The following is a 16,981-nucleotide window of genomic DNA, read 5'->3' on the forward strand; positions in this document are numbered from 1 at the left end:
GGGGGGGGGGGGGGTCCGTGCCGGGGTGGAGGTTGGGGGGGGGTCCGTGCTGGGGTGGAGGTTGGGGAGGGGGTCCGTGCCGGGTTGGGGGTTGGGGGGTGGGGGTCCGTGCTGGGGTGGAGGTTGGGGAGGGGGTCCGTGCCGGGATGGAGGTTGGGGGTTGGGGGGGGGTCCGTGCTGGGGTGGAGGTTGGGGAGGGGGTCCGTGCCGGGATGGAGGTTGGGGGTTGGGGGGGGTCCGTGCTGGGGTGGAGGTTGGGGAGGGGGTCCGTGCCGGGGTGGAGGTTGGGGGTTGGGGGGGGGTCCGTGCTGGGGTGGAGGTTGGGGAGGGGGTCCGTGCCGGGGTGGAGGTTGGGGGGGGGGCGTGCCGGGGTGGAGGTTGGGGAGGGGGTCCGTGCCGGGGTGGAGGTTGGGGGGGGGGGTCCGTGCCGGGGTGGAGGTTGGGGGGGGGGGGGTCCGTGCCGGGGTGGAGGTTGGGGGTTGGGGAGGGGGTCCGTGCCGGGGTGGAGGTTGGGGAGCGGGTCCGTGCCGGGGTGGAGGTTGGGGGTTGGGGGGGGTGTCCGTGCTGGGGTGGAGGTTGGGGAGGGGGTCCGTGCCGGGGTGGAGGTTGGGGGTTGGGGGGGGGTCCGTACTGGGGTGGAGGTTGGGGAGGGGGTCCGTGCCGGGATGGAGGTTGGGGGTTGGGGGGGGGGGGGGGTCCGTGCTGGGGGAGGAGGTTGGGGAGGGGGTCCGTGCCGGGGTGGAGGTTGGGGGTTGGTCCGTGCTGGGGTGGGTGATGGGAGGGCAAATGAGTTGGTCCACCTGGCCAGGTGCCAGCCTCCAACAGTTGGACCCATGCGGTCCATGCCACCTGGCTGGGGGGAGGAGGGGATATGGGCAATGATGACATGTCGTCGTTCCCCTCCCCCCCACCAGGCCGTCATGTTTTCAGACCATCCAGCGATGTTGGCCGCCGTGGTGGCAGCCGCTCATGTCTATGTTGCCCTGGATGAGGAGGAGGAGGAGGAGGAGCGTGCCAGAGAGGCGGCGCAGGCTGCCGCAGAGGGGCAGGCGGCAGCCGCCCAGGCTGGAGGGACACCTGACCGACAGGACGAGGAGGGGGAGGAGGACGTCGCGGCCCCACGGCAACGGAGGCACCCGAGGGCGCCCCGTGTGTACCGGTCCCGGCAGTCATACCAGGACCTCACGGACCGGGAATGCAGGAGGAGACTCCGGATGAGCCGGGAAACCGTGGCACACATCTGCCACCTGCTGGCACACCTGTCACCGCGTGGCACTGGCGGGGGACACCCTCTCCCCGTGTCCGTCAAGGTTACGGTGGCCCTGAACTTTTATGCAACGGGGTCATTCCAGGCACCGAGTGGGGACCTGTCCGGCATATCGCAGACATCGGTGCATCGGTGCATCCGGGCAGTGACAGATGCCCTTTATGCCATGGCGCACCGCTACATCCGCTTCCCCGTGGACCGGGCCAGCCAAGATGCCCGGGCCGTGGGCTTCTCTGCCATTGCCGGGTTCCCCATGGTCCAGGGCGCGATCGATGGGATGCACGTCGCCGTGCGGCCACCTGCAGATAACAGGGCCGTGTTCACTAATAGGAAGGGGACCTATTCGATGAACGTACAGGTGGTCTGCGACCACCGCATGATGGTCTGCGCCCGTCACCCAGGCAGTGTACACGACTCATTCGTGTTGTCGCGGTCATCCATCCCCGGCATGTACGAGGGACGCCATCCCCGGCTGAGGGGCTGGTTGCTGGGCGACAGGGGCTACCCATTGCGATCGTGGCTGATGACGCCTATACGGAGGCCACGCAATGAGGCGGAGAACCGCTACAATGATGCCCATGTAGCGACAAGGGGAGTGATCGAGAGGTGCTTTGGCGTGCTGAAGATGCGTTTCAGGTGCCTGGACCTCTCTGGGGGCGCCCTCCAGTATCGGTCAGATAGGGTCGGCCGCATCATTGTGGTGTGCTGCGTCCTGCACAACATAGCCCAGCAGAGGGGCGATGTGCCGCAGGCAGAGGAGGGTGGAGTGGAGGAGCAGCAGGAAGAGGCCCAGTCCTCCCCAGATGAGGGGGATGGGGGCAATGGTCAGGGCAGACGGGGTAGACACAGACGGGTGGCTGTCCACCGTTACCGGCTGGCCCAGCGGGCACGGGACAGACTGATAGCCGCCCGCTTCACTGACTAGATGGGCGTGGGAATCGGGTAGTATGGCCACAGACCGCACACCATGACAACAGCCGACCACCCACACCCCCCACCCATCCACCCACCCAGCACCCTCACCCCCCTCCCCAACCCCACACACCCCACCCGCATGCACACCACCCCCCCACCCCCAATTGCCGATCCACCGGCGGCACAACGGGCCGGGCTCACCCAGTTGCGGGTGGACGCGTGTCTATCGCAGGCCATGGAGAATGATGACAACCCGCCTCCGATGAGCTCCTGGCTCTACATCGTTGGACTATGTCTGACCCATGGCCACAGTACCACCATCCACCCGGACCATCCCTGCATGCGGCTGTGACACTGCAGCGCACGGTCCCGTCCTCTGCCCGGGGGATGTTGATGGCGGCCCAGGGGGAAGGGGGCAGACTCACCTGGGGCTGAGGTAAGACCACCCCTCACACACACACTTGCGCTCAACGTACATGACACCCCCCGCACACTTTGGACAGAGCACAAAGGCAGCTTCGGTAGGTGTAACATTGACTTTAATAACCAAAGGAGTTCATGCACGTGCCCTAGCGCCTAAAACTCATCTGTGCCCTGCACCCGTGCCAACTTACTCAGCGTCTAATTGTTTGGCCTTACGGGCCCTTTGACTACGTCTACGTGGTTCCCCAGACGGTACAGCAGAACTGGAGGTGGACTCCTGTGATTCCTGCCCTCTGACACTGGATCCCTTTGGCGGCCGTTTCCTGGGGCGTCCTGGCCTAGATGGGCCAGGCTGCGGCCCGGGCGACTGGGATGGCGAGCTGCCAGCCTGTCCTGCCCGTTGCCCACCCGATGCACCTGGGACGGAAGGGGGGGAGTCCGAGGTGTCGCGGTGTACCGGGACCTCCCCTACAGAGGGAGCCGGGACGGACCACACCACCTCCTCCTCCCTCGGGGTGCCCGATGGCCCCCAGGCCTCTACATGGGTGGGGGATGCGAACGGACTGGCTATCCGATGCGCCCCCGACATCTGGCGCTGCCAGTCCTGGAGGCCCGTGCTGGTATCGACAGGGGTCTGCAGGTTTGCAGCCATGGAGCCCAGGGGGTTGTCGAACCCTGTCTGCGACAGTGCGACGCCAGCTCGCACATGGCCACTGGCGCCGATGCCCTCAGCGATGGTCTGCAGAGACTGGGCCATGGCCTGCAGAGACTGGGCTATGGCCTGCTGAGACTGGGCCATGGCCTGCTGAGACTGGGCCATGGCCTGCTGAGACTGGGCTATGGCGTGCTGAGACTGGGCTATGGCGTTGAGCGCCTCTGCCATCTGGCGCTGGCACTGGCTCATGGCCTCCTGTGAGAGGGCAGCCATTTTCTGGGCCACAGACGCCGCCTGCACGGAAGGCCCCAGGCCTCGCAAACCGTTCCCCATGTCTGACACCGTCGCACCCATTGCCTCCACCGCGGACGCCACCCGTGCGGTGTCAGCCTGGGTGGCACGCATGACCGGGACCACTCCCAGCTCCTGGACGCGGGTGGACTCCTCCACCTGTGACCGCAGCCGCCGCAAGCCACCCGTCACCCTATTCGCTCGTCTCCGTGTCAGTGGTTGCATCGGATCTATGTGTGGGTGTGGTAACTGCAGGAACCCGGGATCCATCTGGGCGGCAGATGTTCGCTTGGCCTGGGCTGCCCTCCGACCGCCCGGTCCCTCTGCTGCTCCTACCTCCACCTGCTGTACCGGGACGGCTGTGTTGTGCGCACCAGTGAGTGTACCAGACGCCTCATCACTAAAGTGCCCAACCGTGGTGAGTGTTTCTGCGATGGTGGAGGGTGTTGGTGACAGCAGTGGCGTTGTGTCGTGCTCTTCGTCCCACTCTGAGTCCATGGCACTTTGGGGTGGGGGTTCGTCTCCACCCATCCACTCTGAGTCACTGTCCGGTATTTCGTCTTCCCGGGTAGGGGTGTCCTGGGTAGTGCTGTCCCGGGTAGTGCTGTCCCGGGTAGTGCTGTCCCGGGTAGGGGTGTCCTGGGTAGTGGTGTCCCGGGTAGGGGTGTCCTGGATAGTGGTGTCCTGGGTAGTGGTGTCCTGGCTCGGGTGTGACGGGGGCCTGTGGCTGCCCCCCTCATCGCTGGGTGGTCGCTCCCGCACGTGACGGGGGTGTCGTCTCCCTGTTGCTCCAGGTCTCTCCGTCTCCCGTGGTGTGCGAGGGGCATCCTGCGGGCGTCGCATGCTGGAGGGTGCGGGTCTCTCTGTCTCCCGTGGTCTCCGAGGGGCATCCTGCGGGCGTCGCATGCTGGAGGGTGTGGGTCTCTCCGTCTCCCGTGGTCTCCGAGGGGCATCCTGCGGGCGTCGCATGCTGGAGGGTGCGGGTCTCTCCGTCTCCTGTGGTCTCCGAGGGGCATCCTGCGGCGGTCTGCATCTGCGGGGATGGGTGCCTGGACGTTTGGTCCTGCGATACACAATGAAGCATGCATGGTTAGACATCAGGCAGTGATCAGGTGATACGGGAGAGGGGGATATAGGGGAGGGGGGATATGGGGACGGGCTGTTGGTGGCTCACTTGCTCATGGGGCCCCGACCTCTGCATCAGCAACCTCCCGGTCCTCAGGTCCGCCAGCCAGTTCCAGGGCCCTTTCCTCGTGTACGGTCAGTGGCCTCTCATCAGCGGGCCCTCCTCCAGTCCTCACATGCTCCCTATTGTTGTGTGCGCGCTTCTCCTGAGGGGGGGGGGGGGGGGGGGTGGTGGCAGGGGTAAAAGGCAACAGTGTTAGGCAGGTATATGAATGCACGCCATCGGTTGCGCGTGCATTGCAGAGGTTAAGGTTAGGGCTGGATTCACTTGGGGATATGGGGGATATGGGGAGGGGGGATATGGGGGAGGGGGGGATATGGGGAGGGGGGATATGGGGGAGGGGGGATATGGGGGAGGGGGGATATGGGGAATATGGGGGAGGGGGGATATGGGGGAGGGGGGATATGGGGGGGATATGGGGGAGGGGGGATATGGGGGTTATGGGGGAGGGGGGATATGGGGAGGGGGGAATATGGGGGATATGGGGGAGGGGGGATATGGGGGAGGGGGGAATATGGGGGATATGGGGGAGGGGGGATATGGGGGATATGGGGGAGGTGGGATATGGGGGAGGGAGGAATATGGGGGATATGGGGAGGGGGGATATGGGGGATATGGGGGAGGGGGGATATGGGGGAGGGGGGATATGGGGGAGGGGGGAATATGGGGGATATGGGGGAGGGGGGATATGGGGGAGGGGGGATATGGGGGAGGGGGAATATGGGGGAGGGGGGATATGGGGGATATGGGGGAGGGGGGATATGGGGAGGGAGGATATGGGGGAGGGGGGAATATGGGGATATGGGGGAGGGGGGAATATGGGGGATATGGTGGAGGGGGGATATGGGGGATATGGGGAGGGGGGATATGGGGGAGGGGGATATGGGGGAGGGGGGATATGGGGGAGGGGGGAATATGGGGGCTATGGGGGAGGGGGGATATGGGGGAGGGGGAATATGGGGGATATGGGGGAGGGGGGATATGGGGGATATGGGGGATATGGGGGAGGGGGGATATGGGGAGGGGGGAATATGGGGGATATGGGGGAGGGGGGATATGGGAGATATGGGGGAGGGGGATATGGGGGAGGGGGGAATATGGGGGAGGGGGGATATGGGAGATATGGGGGAGGGGGGATATGGGGGAGGGGGGGATATGGGGGATATGGGGGAGGGGGGATATGGGGGAGGGGGGGATATGGGGGAGGGGGGATATGGGGGATATGGGGGAGGGGGGATATGGGAGATATGGGGGAGGGGGATATGGGGGAGGGGGGAATATGGGGGATATGGGGGAGGGGGGATATGGGAGATATGGGGGAGGGGGGATATGGGGGAGGGGGGATATGGGGGATATGGGGGAGGGGGGATATGGGGGAGGGGGGGATATGGGAGATATGGGGGAGGGGGATATGGGGGAGGGGGGAATATGGGGGAGGGGGGATATGGGAGATATGGGGGAGGGGGGATATGGGGGAGGGGGGGATATGGGGGATATGGGGGAGGGGGGATATGGGGGAGGGGGGGATATGGGGGAGGGGGGATATGGGGGATATGGGGGAGGGGGGATATGGGAGATATGGGGGAGGGGGATATGGGGGAGGGGGGAATATGGGGGATATGGGGGAGGGGGGATATGGGAGATATGGGGGAGGGGGGATATGGGGGAGGGGGGATATGGGGGATATGGGGGAGGGGGGATATGGGGGAGGGGGGGATATGGGGGAGGGGGGATTTGGGGGAGAGGGGATATGGGGGAGGCTCACCCTGCCTGCTCTGACGAGGTCGTTCACCTTCTTGTGGCACTGGGTGCCTGTCCGTGGTGTTAGGGCCACAGCGGTGATGGCCTCAGCCACCTCCCTCCACAGACGCCGGCTGTGGCGTGGGGCAACTCTGCGGCCGTGCCCGGGATACAGGGCGTCCCTCCTCTGCTCCACCGCATCCAGGAGCGCCTCCACATCGCGTGACTCGAACCTCGGGGCTGAGCGACGGCCAGCCATCAAGTCGGGTGTTGCGGTCGGCTGTTCCGGTCGGGTGGGGGGGAGCTGCGCGGCCTTATGAGCCGTCACGCCGTGCAGCGCGTATGACGCTGCATGGCGTGAACCACTGCGCAAGCGCGGATCCCGTTACGTCGCTGCTAGCCCATTTCGGGCCGCAGACTATCGGCCCATTTTTATGACGTGACGCAAGTGGGATTTGCGCCGTTTTTTGCGCCGATCGGCGGAGTTTCCGCCGATAACGGAGAATTTCGCCCCATGTTTTAAGGACACTCTGAAGGCCTCACTGAAAAGGAACAAAATGGCATTAATGTGCAGGAGAAGCTAATCTTGCCATGTGGTGGAACTTTATCCAATAAGCCACACAAAGTCAGAAACTGAGAAAAAGCATGGTATAAAAGGCTGCCGCCTCTCTATGAGCACATTTTACAGCAAAGACTAATCAGAATGAGAGAGAGTAGAACCTTTTGAACTGCCCTTCTTCATGGCAACTTCTGTTCTCTCTGCCCATGCATCTGTGGCTCCAGAATTAGCCAGCGGAGTCACTTGAGGATACACAAGTCATGAAGCTTGCCAGACATCTTCCTTGTTTCGAGGGACTGTAGACGATGACTTTTATTACGTCCTGAATGGGTTTTTTGAAGTTAGTAGATAAAAAGCATGAAAAATAAATGATTGGTAATTTCAACATTTCTACTTAACTGTTATTAAATTCCATTGAATTATAATTTACCAGGATGCATAGAAATTTAATCGAGTCACTTTCAAGTCCTATAAGCAACTTCAAAACATTTAAATAGTTGCTCCATTCAATTAGTGGCATATCCAGTTCTGAATCAAAGATTTATGGTTACTCGGACACCATTTGAAGATTTCAGCATTTAATCTAGGCTGGGATTCTGCTGGAGTTATGAAGGAGTGTTGTGTTGTTAGATGTTCTATTATTTAAATCAAATGTTAACCAAACCTTGTTCCGATCATGCAAATGGACGTTTCCAATACCATAGCATCATTCAGAGAAGAGTAACAAGTTCCCCTATTGCCATGGTTAACTTTCCCCCTCAACCAACATATTCAGAAAACAAATTAAACTGACCTTTCTTCTCATTGATGTGTATGGGCTCCGGCTATTCTGCTGTTGCATTGACCTACATGATATCTGTCACTGCACTTCAAAGTATTTCATACGGGAGAAATTTCAAAAAGACCCGATGAGGTGCTCCATGTATGCATCTTTTTAAAATTGAATGAAGGACACAAAAAACATATAGAGGGTAAGATTGGTCTTTGCTGTAAAATGTGCTCAACGTGAGGTGGCAGCCTTTTATACCATGGTTAATTTTTTTCTAGCCAGTGTGCTTTGACTGTATTTAGTTCAAATGGGGAATATCAATTTCTCGGTAAAATTGCAGCTAATACAGCAGGGACCATTATCCAGATATATGGGGGAAAAGTGCCCAGCAGGGGCTGTTAAAAAGAACTGAAAACTGTTAAAGATTACTGTGTGACATCCAGAACAAATCTTTGGAATTAGGAAAATTGCTTGTGTGTTGAAGATTCACACCATGTTCTTATTTCTGTAGTTACGTGATCTTGTCCTTTGAGAACAATGGGGACTACATGGATATGAAGCAGGCTGAAAGCACCCAGTATGTGCCAATGTTGGAAAGGAAAGGCAGTTCCAAATACACCGACATTCAGCAGTACATGTATGACCACCCACCATCGCAGAAAAACAAGTCCTTGACAGGTAAGAGCAAGCTATCTGTTTTTGTTCTATTTTATTCAATGATACTCAAAGCATAGTAGACTTGTGAGAAGATATGACTGAAAAAGAAGCCCAGTAACTGACGGGATTTTAAATGACTTTTGAATCAGTGGCCGGAACTCTCTGGACCTCAGGATTCACTTTTCCCACTGGCAGCACACTCCCGCCAGCAGGTTTCACGGCGCATGTGTACAATCATCTGTACAATTGTCTTAAATTCACTGCACCAACAACTTGCACTTATATTGCATCTTTAAAGTAGCAAAAATATCCAAAGATGTTTCACAGGAGCATTATCAAACTAAAATTGACACTGAGCCCCAGAGGAGATATCAGGGCCAAAGACCTAAGACCTTTAAAGGAGCACCTTATAATTGGAAGAATGGTCGAGAGGTGGAGAGATTGGGGATAGGGGGGAGGAGGGGGAGATCAGGCACATCCACCATAGAACATAGAACATAGAACATAGAAAATACAGCACAGAACAGGCCCTTCGGCCCACGATGTTGTGCCGAACCTTTGTCCTAGATTAATCATAGATTATCATTGAATTTACAGTGCAGAAGGAGGCCATTCGGCCCTTTGAGTCTGCACCAGCTCTTGGAAAGAGCACCCTACCCAAACTCAACACCTCCACCCAACACCAAGGGCAATTTGGACATTAAGGGCAATTTATCATTGGCCAATTCACCTAACCCGCACATCTTTGGACTGTGGGAGGAAACCGGAGCACCCGGAGGAAACCCACGCAGACACGGGGAGGACGTGCAGACTCCGCACAGACAATGACCCAAGCTGGAATCGAACCTGGGACCATGGATCTGTGAAGCAATTGTGCTATCCACAATGCTACCGTGCTGCCCTTAAGAACAAATAAATCTACACTATATCATTTTCCCGTAATCCATGTACCTACCCAACAGCTGCTTGAAGGTCCCTAATGTTTCCGACTCAACTACTTCCACAGGCAGTGCATTCCATGCCCCCACTACTCTCTGGGTAAAGAACCTACCTCTGATATCCCTCCTATATCTTCCACCTTTCACCTTAAATTTATGTCCCCTTGTAATGGTGTGTTCCACCTGGGGAAAAAGTCTCTGACTGTCTACTCTATCTATTCCCCTGATCATCTTATAAACCTCTATCAAGTCGCCCCTCATCCTTCTCCGCTCTAATGAGAAAAGGCCTAGCACCCTCAACCTTTCCTCGTAAGACCTACTCTCCATTCCAGGCAACATCCTGGTAAATCTTCTTTGCACCTTTTCCAGAGCTTCCACATCCTTCCTAAAATGAGGCGACCAGAACTGTACACAGTACTCCAAATGTGGCCTTACCAAAGTTTTGTACAGCTGCATCATTACCTCATGGCTCTTAAATTCAATCCCTCTGTTAATGAACGCGAGCACACCATAGGCCTTCTTCACAGCTCTATCCACTTGAGTGGCAACTTTCAAAGATGTATGAACATAGACCCCAAGGTCTCTCTGCTCCTCCACAATGCCAAGAACTCTACCGTTAACCCTGTATTCCGCATTCATATTTGTCCTTCCAAAATGGACAACCTCACACTTTTCAGGGTTAAACTCCATCTGCCACTTCTCAGCCCAGCTCTGCATCCGATCTATGTCTCTTTGCAGCCGACAACAGCCCTCCTTACTATCCACAACTCCACCAATCTTCGTATCGTCTGCAAATTTACTGACCCACCCTTCAACTCCCTCATCCAAGTCATTAATGAAAATCACAAACAGCAGAGGACCCAGAACTGATCCCTGCGGTACACCACTGGTAACTGGGATCCAGGCTGAATATTTGCCATCCACCACCACTCTCTGACTTCTATCGGTTAGCCAGTTCGTTATCCAACTGGCCAAATTTCCCACTATCCCATGCCTCCTTACTTTGTGCAGAAGCCTACCATGGGGAACTTTATCAAATGCCTTACTAAAGTCCATGTACACTACATCCACTGCTTTACCTTCATCCACATGCTTGGTCACCTCCTCAAAGAATTCAATAAGATTTGTAAGGCAAGACCTACCCCTCACAAATCCGTGCTGACTATCCCTAATCAAGCAGTGTCTTTCCAGATGCTCAGAAATCCTAGCCCTCAGTACCCTTTCCATTACTTTGCCTACCACCGAAGTAAGACTAACTGGCCTGTAATTCCCAGGGTTATCCCTATTCCCGTTTTTGCACAGGGGCACGACATTCGCCACTCTCCAATCCCCTGGTACCACCCCTGTTGACAGTGAGGACGAAAAGATAATTGCCAACGGCTCTGCAATTTCATCTCTTGCTTCCCATAGAATCCTTGGATATATCCCGTCAGGCCCGGGGGACTTGTCTATCCTCAAGTTTTTCAAAATGCCCAACACATCTTCCTTCCTAACAAGTATTTCCTCGAGCTTACCAATCTGTTTCACACTGTCCTCTCCAACAATATCGCCCCTCTCATTTGTAAATACAGAAGAAAAGTACTCATTCAAGACCTCTCCTATCTCTTCAGACTCAATACACAATCTCCCGCTACTGTCCTTGATCGGACCTACCCTCGCTCTAGTCATTCTCATATTTCTCACATATGTGTAAAAGGCCTTGGGGTTTTCCTTGATCCTACCCGCCAAAGATTGTTCATGCCCTCTCTTAGCTCTCCTAATCCCTTTCTTCAGTTCCCTCCTGGCTATCTTGTATCCCTCCAATGCCCTGTCTGAACCTTGTTTCCTCAGCCTTACATAAGTCACCTTTTTCCTCTTAACAAGACATTCAACCTCTCTTGTCAACCATGGTTCCCTCACTCGACCATCTCTTCCCTGCCTGACAGGGACATACATATCAAGGACACGTAGCACCTGTTCCTTGAACAAGTTCCACATTTCACTTGTGTCCTTCCCTGCCAGCCTATGTTCCCAACTTACGCACTTCAATTCTTGTCTGACAACATCGTATTTACCCTTCCCCCAATTGTAAACCTTGCCCTGTTGCACGTACCTATCCCTCTCCATTACTAAAGTGAAAGTCACAGAATTGTGGTCACTATCTCCAAAATGCTCCCCCACTAACAAATCTATCACTTGCCCTGGTTCATTACCCAGTACTAAATCCAATATTGCCCCTCCTCTGGTTGGACAATCTACATACTGTGTTAGAAAAGCTTCCTGGACACGCTGCACAAACACCACCCCATCCAAACTATTTGATCTAAAGAGTTTCCACTCAATATTTGGGAAGTTAAAGTTGCCCATGACTTCTACCCTATGACTTCTGCACCTTTCCAAAATCTGTTTCCCAATCTGTTCCTCCACATCTCTGCTACTATTGGGGGCCTATAGAAAACTCCTAACAAGGTGACTGCTCCTTTCCTATTTCTGACTTCAACCCATACTACCTCAATAGGGTGATACTCCTCAAACTGCCTTTCTGCAGCTGTTATACTATCTCTAATTAATAATGCCACCCCCCCACCTCTTTTACCACCCTCCCTAATCTTATTGAAACATCTATAACCAGGGACCTCCAACAACCATTTCTGCCCCTCTTCTATCCAAGTTTCCGTGATGGCCACCACATCGTAGTCCCAAGTACCGATCCATGCCTTAAGTTCACCCACCTTATTCCTGATGCTTCTTGCGTTGAAGTATACACACTTCAACCCATCTCCATGCCTGCAAATACTCTCCTTTGTCAGTGTTCCCTTCCCCACTGCCTCATTACAAGCTTTGGCGTCCTGAATATCGGCTACCTTAGTTGCTGGACTACAAATCCGGTTCCCATTCCCCTGCCAAATTAGTTTAAACCCTCCAGAAGAGTACTAGCAAACCTCCCTCCCAGGATATTGGTGCCCCTCTGGTTCAGATGCAACCCGTCCTGCTTGTACAGGTCCCACCTTCCCCAGAATGCGCTCCAATTATCCAAATACCTGAAGCCCTCCCTCCTACACCATTCCTGCAGCCACGTGTTCAACTGCACTCTCTCCCTATTCCTAGCCTCGCTATCACGTGGCACCGGCAACAAACCAGAGATGACAACTCTGTCTGTCCTGGCTTTCAACTTCCAGCCTAACTCCCTAAACTTGTTTATTACCTCCACACCCCTTTTCCTACCTATGTCGTTGGTACCAATGTGCACCACGACTTCTGGCTGCTCCCCCTCCCCCTTAAGGATCCTGAAGACACGATCCGAGACATCCCTGGCCCTGGCACCCGGGAGGAAACATACCTTCCGGGAGTCTCGCTCGCGACTACAGAATCTCCTATCTATTCCCCTAACCATTGAATCTCCTACAACTATTGCTTTTCTGCTGCCTATATTCCCACTTCCACAAGTTCCATTCACCCATCACCCCAGAGCACGTCGACCTATGCTTCAAGTTGAGCAAGGCCTTGATTTAAAAATTCTCATCCTTGATTTCAATCCTCTGAGATATCTGCACTTTTCCAATTCTGGCCTCTCGTGTGCACCCACCAGTGGTGGGACAATTAAAATTATGGGTGCACACGAGAGGCCAGAATTGGAAAAGTGCAGATATCTCAGAGGATTGAAATCAAGGATGAGAATTTTAAAATCAAGGCCTTGCTCAACTTGAAGCATAGGTCGACGTGCTCTGGGGTGATGGGTGAATGGAACTTGTGGAAGTGGGAATATAGGCAGCAGAATTTTGAATGAGCTTAAGTTTGTGAAGGATGGCAGATGGGAGGCCAGCCTGGAATGCACTAAAATCTAGAGGTAACAAAGGTATGGATGAGGGTTTCAGCAGCAGATAAACTGAGACAGGGGCAAAGTGGGGCTTCTGGCTATTTATATAATGGTTTTTAAAATATGCAACATAATGAAATTTCTAAGAATTTAACGATGTATAGGCTGCATGGAAACTGCTTCACATTTAGTTTCCATTTTTGTTTATGAATAAGAATGTGATTAATGAAATCGCCTTAAAATACATCATTACATTATTTGCAGTTGCTGTTTTTCTCCACTGAGTGCTGCTTCAGGTTCATTCTCACTGGTTACTGGGTAGAGTCACTTCACTTATTCCCAGGTGCAAGAAGTGAAAGGGCAGCTTTTTAACACACGGCACCAACTAGTTCCCCTTCCCTGCTCTTTTTCATTAAATCACTTGCTGCTTTCAATTGCTAATTGGTCTTTGTTAGATAAGTAAATGCAAACTCATGATAATGTCCTACAGCTAACATTTATCATTCATGCCGCAGAGACGACTGAAGCCTGGAATCCTCTCTTAGGTGACAACTCAGACGGCCTCTCTTTCAAGGATCTTATCAGCTTCACCTTCCAAGTTGCGCAAGGAATGGAGTTTCTAGCTTCTAAAAATGTACGTATGGGTTGTTTTGCTCAAACAACTACCAATGCAGACCCACACAAGCTCACATTTGTTTTGACAAAGGATCTAATATGATTTGGCTTTGTGTAGTAAAATTGGTATTTTTCCTCTTTGTTTTTACGCAGTGTGTACATCGCGATCTGGCAGCTCGGAATGTTCTCCTAGCACAAGGAAAGATTGTTAAGATCTGTGACTTTGGTCTGGCACGGGACATCATGCATGACTCGAACTATGTCTCGAAAGGCAGTGTGAGTATCAGACAAGTCATCTTAGAGCTGAAAATGCTTTCTTGATGAATTCTGTAATCTGAAAAGAAAAGTAGAAAGAGTATTCAAACATGGTTGTGTTTTGGACCAGCAATTGTAATATCCCCATTATTGGGTTTTTGTAGTGGCAGCAAGAACATAGTCTGTATTGAACTGCAGCATGTAACTCTTGCAGTATAGGTTCAGACAATTCCAAAGTTAGATTTTAATCCTAGGTTCTAAACTATTGTTTGCTCTCATCTTCTAACTATTGTATAATACCTTGCTAACAGTAGCCTATTAAATGATTATCGTGTCACTTTTAAAGTCATCTTGGACCTATTCAATTTATATTTTCAGACTTTCCTACCAGTGAAATGGATGGCTCCTGAAAGCATATTTGACAACCTATACACTTCGCTAAGTGATGTCTGGTCTTATGGCATTCTTCTGTGGGAAATATTCTCCTTGGGTAGGTGCAAGCTATTTAAATGATATTAATCTCCTTATATTCTAACAATCAATGCTCTTTATGTGAACACCTGTGTGACGGAATCATATTCAATGTATACTCCATATTTTGGGGCGTTAGGACAGGTCAATACTTTGGGAGACAGATCACAGCGGATTCTAGTCGATTGCTACCCTAAGGTCTACATCTTATAATAAAAGCCAGTCAGGAGGCCTAAGAATCCTTGCTGCCTTTCTGCTACCTATCCCATAACGGAGTGCAATTGTATTGCCCTTATCATCGGCCTGACTGAGGGCTGGTAACTCAACATAGCGCATGATTTGAACCTGGGGCATCTGGTCCACAGAGATCAGTTATTACTCCCTTCAGCAGCTGACCCATCCAAAACCTCCCTTTTTGTGAGGGAAACTCCTTGCCATCACTCCATATTGCCTCCTAACGTTCTGGTCAATATAGCCAGTTCACCGTGTTGGTTCTTATCTTACTAAACTGTGCTGTTACCATTTCTAATGGACAATTTAAAAGACTGAAGAACTTGCTTCAAGACATTTTGTGAAAGATTTTTTGATTTAACTAGAAATAGTTTTCAACCGTATTAAATAACTAGGGTGTTAATGTTCAGTATTTCAAATAATAATTTCAATTATTTACATATTAGGTTTCCCTAATTTTGGTAATTCTGTATTTTGTAGTTAATAACTGAGTTCTCGATGAGTGGGCAGCAGGGTAGCATAGTGGTTAGCACTGTGGCTTCACAGTGCCAGGGTCCCAGGTTCGATTCCCTGCTGGGTCACTGTCTGTGTGGAGTCTGCACCTTCTCCCCGTGTCTGCGTGGGTTTCCTCCAGGTGCTCCGGATTCTTCCCACAGTCCAAAGACGTGCAGGTGAGGGGGATTGGCCACACTAAATTGCCCTTAGTGTCCAAAAAGGTTGGGAGGAGTTATTGGGTTAGGGAGATAGGGTGGAAGGGAGGGCTTAAGTGAGTCAGTGCACACTTGATGGGCTGAATGGCCTTCTTCTGCACTGTATGTTCTATGAAACTGTGAATTCAGCTTTAAGTTCATTGGTTAAGACTAGTGTTCCGCGTGATCCGTGGCAACTGCTGAAAAGATTAAAGAAGCCATTTGATGCTTTTAGTGTCACATATGAATTGCTGTTCTAGTGTTTTTTAGGTCCGATAATCTCATCTCTTACGATTTCTAACTGGATTATCTTGGCTGTTTTAGGCGGCACACCATATCCAGGAATGATGGTGGATTCCAACTTTTACAACAAGATAAAGAGTGGATACAGGATGACCAAGCCAGAACATGCTTCTTCTGATGTGTATGTTTATAGCTGACAAGCTGTTGGTTTTTAGTTTCTAAAATGAATTAACACAAAAGATTAAGTGTCTTGAATTTTAAAGTTAATTTTTTGTTTCCCGTTTCAATCCTCCTCCATGTAGCTATGACCTGATGGTAAAGTGTTGGAATAGTGAGCCTGAGAAGCGGCCTTCCTTTACTCACCTGGCTGAAATTGTTGGCAATTTGTTACCAGAGAACTACACAAAGGTATGTTATGTTGCTTGTTGTACACCAGTGTTTCAGTTAGCAGCAGCCATGGTGATCAACGAGGATAGAACCTCTGTTACTGTTAATCCTGAAATGAAACTGTACTCATAAGATAGATACAAATGAGGAAGGCCATTCTCCCCATCTTGATTCATCCACCCTGAAAGATCATAAAATACACCATTACAATATTGAACTGTTTCTTAAATGGTTTCAAGGCTTTTACCCTAAGTAGATGTCCTGTCCATGTGTTGATCTCATTTTGTGAAGAAGAACATCCTTATATATGTCGTAAATTTTCCTTTTAGTATTTTGAATTTGTGTCTCTTTGTCCTACTGTAACCATCTCTGTCCAGCAGCCAATATTTGCTTGGTAGCATATCATTTTCCTTGTTGCACAGAGACCAATCAAGTGACCCATAGAGTTATTGAAAACACTCCATGAACTGACTCAAGACTGCCACTCATTGGGCTAAATCATCAAAACCACATTTCTAACACTTTGTGCCTCAAGGATTCAGGCAACTGCTACCATTTTGAGCCATGTTAAATGTGAGAAAATGGTCTGTTAATGATAACACATCCTGAATAGGTGGAATACTACCTGACTGTAGTAGATGATCTGTCCAGGCATATAATAGGCATCAAATAGGCTAACTCTAGATACTACTCATTGCTACGGACTCAAAAGCAGAGAACCATAGAATTCCTGCAGTGCAGGAAGTCTGCACTGACCCTCTGAAAGGACCCACTCCCTCGCCCTATCCCCGTAACCCCACCTAACTTGCAAATTCTTTGGACACTAAGGATCAATGTAACATGGCCAATCCACCTAACCTGAGCATCTTTGGACTGTGGGAGGAAACTGGGGCA

The 16,981-nt window shown here is 52.3% G+C and overlaps 1 protein-coding gene across 2 annotated transcripts in view; it reads left to right on the forward strand.

Annotated features, from left to right (window-relative positions):
• pdgfra (platelet-derived growth factor receptor, alpha polypeptide) overlaps positions 1 to 16,981 on the forward strand; it is a 90,729-nt gene that overhangs the window by 62,611 nt on the left and 11,137 nt on the right. For both annotated transcript variants that reach the window (XM_072496776.1, XM_072496775.1), the window contains exons 16-21: positions 8,317 to 8,483; positions 13,712 to 13,830; positions 13,965 to 14,087; positions 14,445 to 14,556; positions 15,782 to 15,881; positions 16,003 to 16,108. In XM_072496776.1, the coding sequence (XP_072352877.1) occupies positions 8,317 to 8,483; positions 13,712 to 13,830; positions 13,965 to 14,087; positions 14,445 to 14,556; positions 15,782 to 15,881; positions 16,003 to 16,108 (727 nt within the window). The remainder of the gene's footprint in view (positions 1 to 8,316; positions 8,484 to 13,711; positions 13,831 to 13,964; positions 14,088 to 14,444; positions 14,557 to 15,781; positions 15,882 to 16,002; positions 16,109 to 16,981) is intronic.

This window comes from Scyliorhinus torazame, chromosome 3 (genome assembly GCF_047496885.1).
Source record: "Scyliorhinus torazame isolate Kashiwa2021f chromosome 3, sScyTor2.1, whole genome shotgun sequence".
Classification (NCBI taxonomy): domain Eukaryota; kingdom Metazoa; phylum Chordata; class Chondrichthyes; order Carcharhiniformes; family Scyliorhinidae; genus Scyliorhinus; species Scyliorhinus torazame.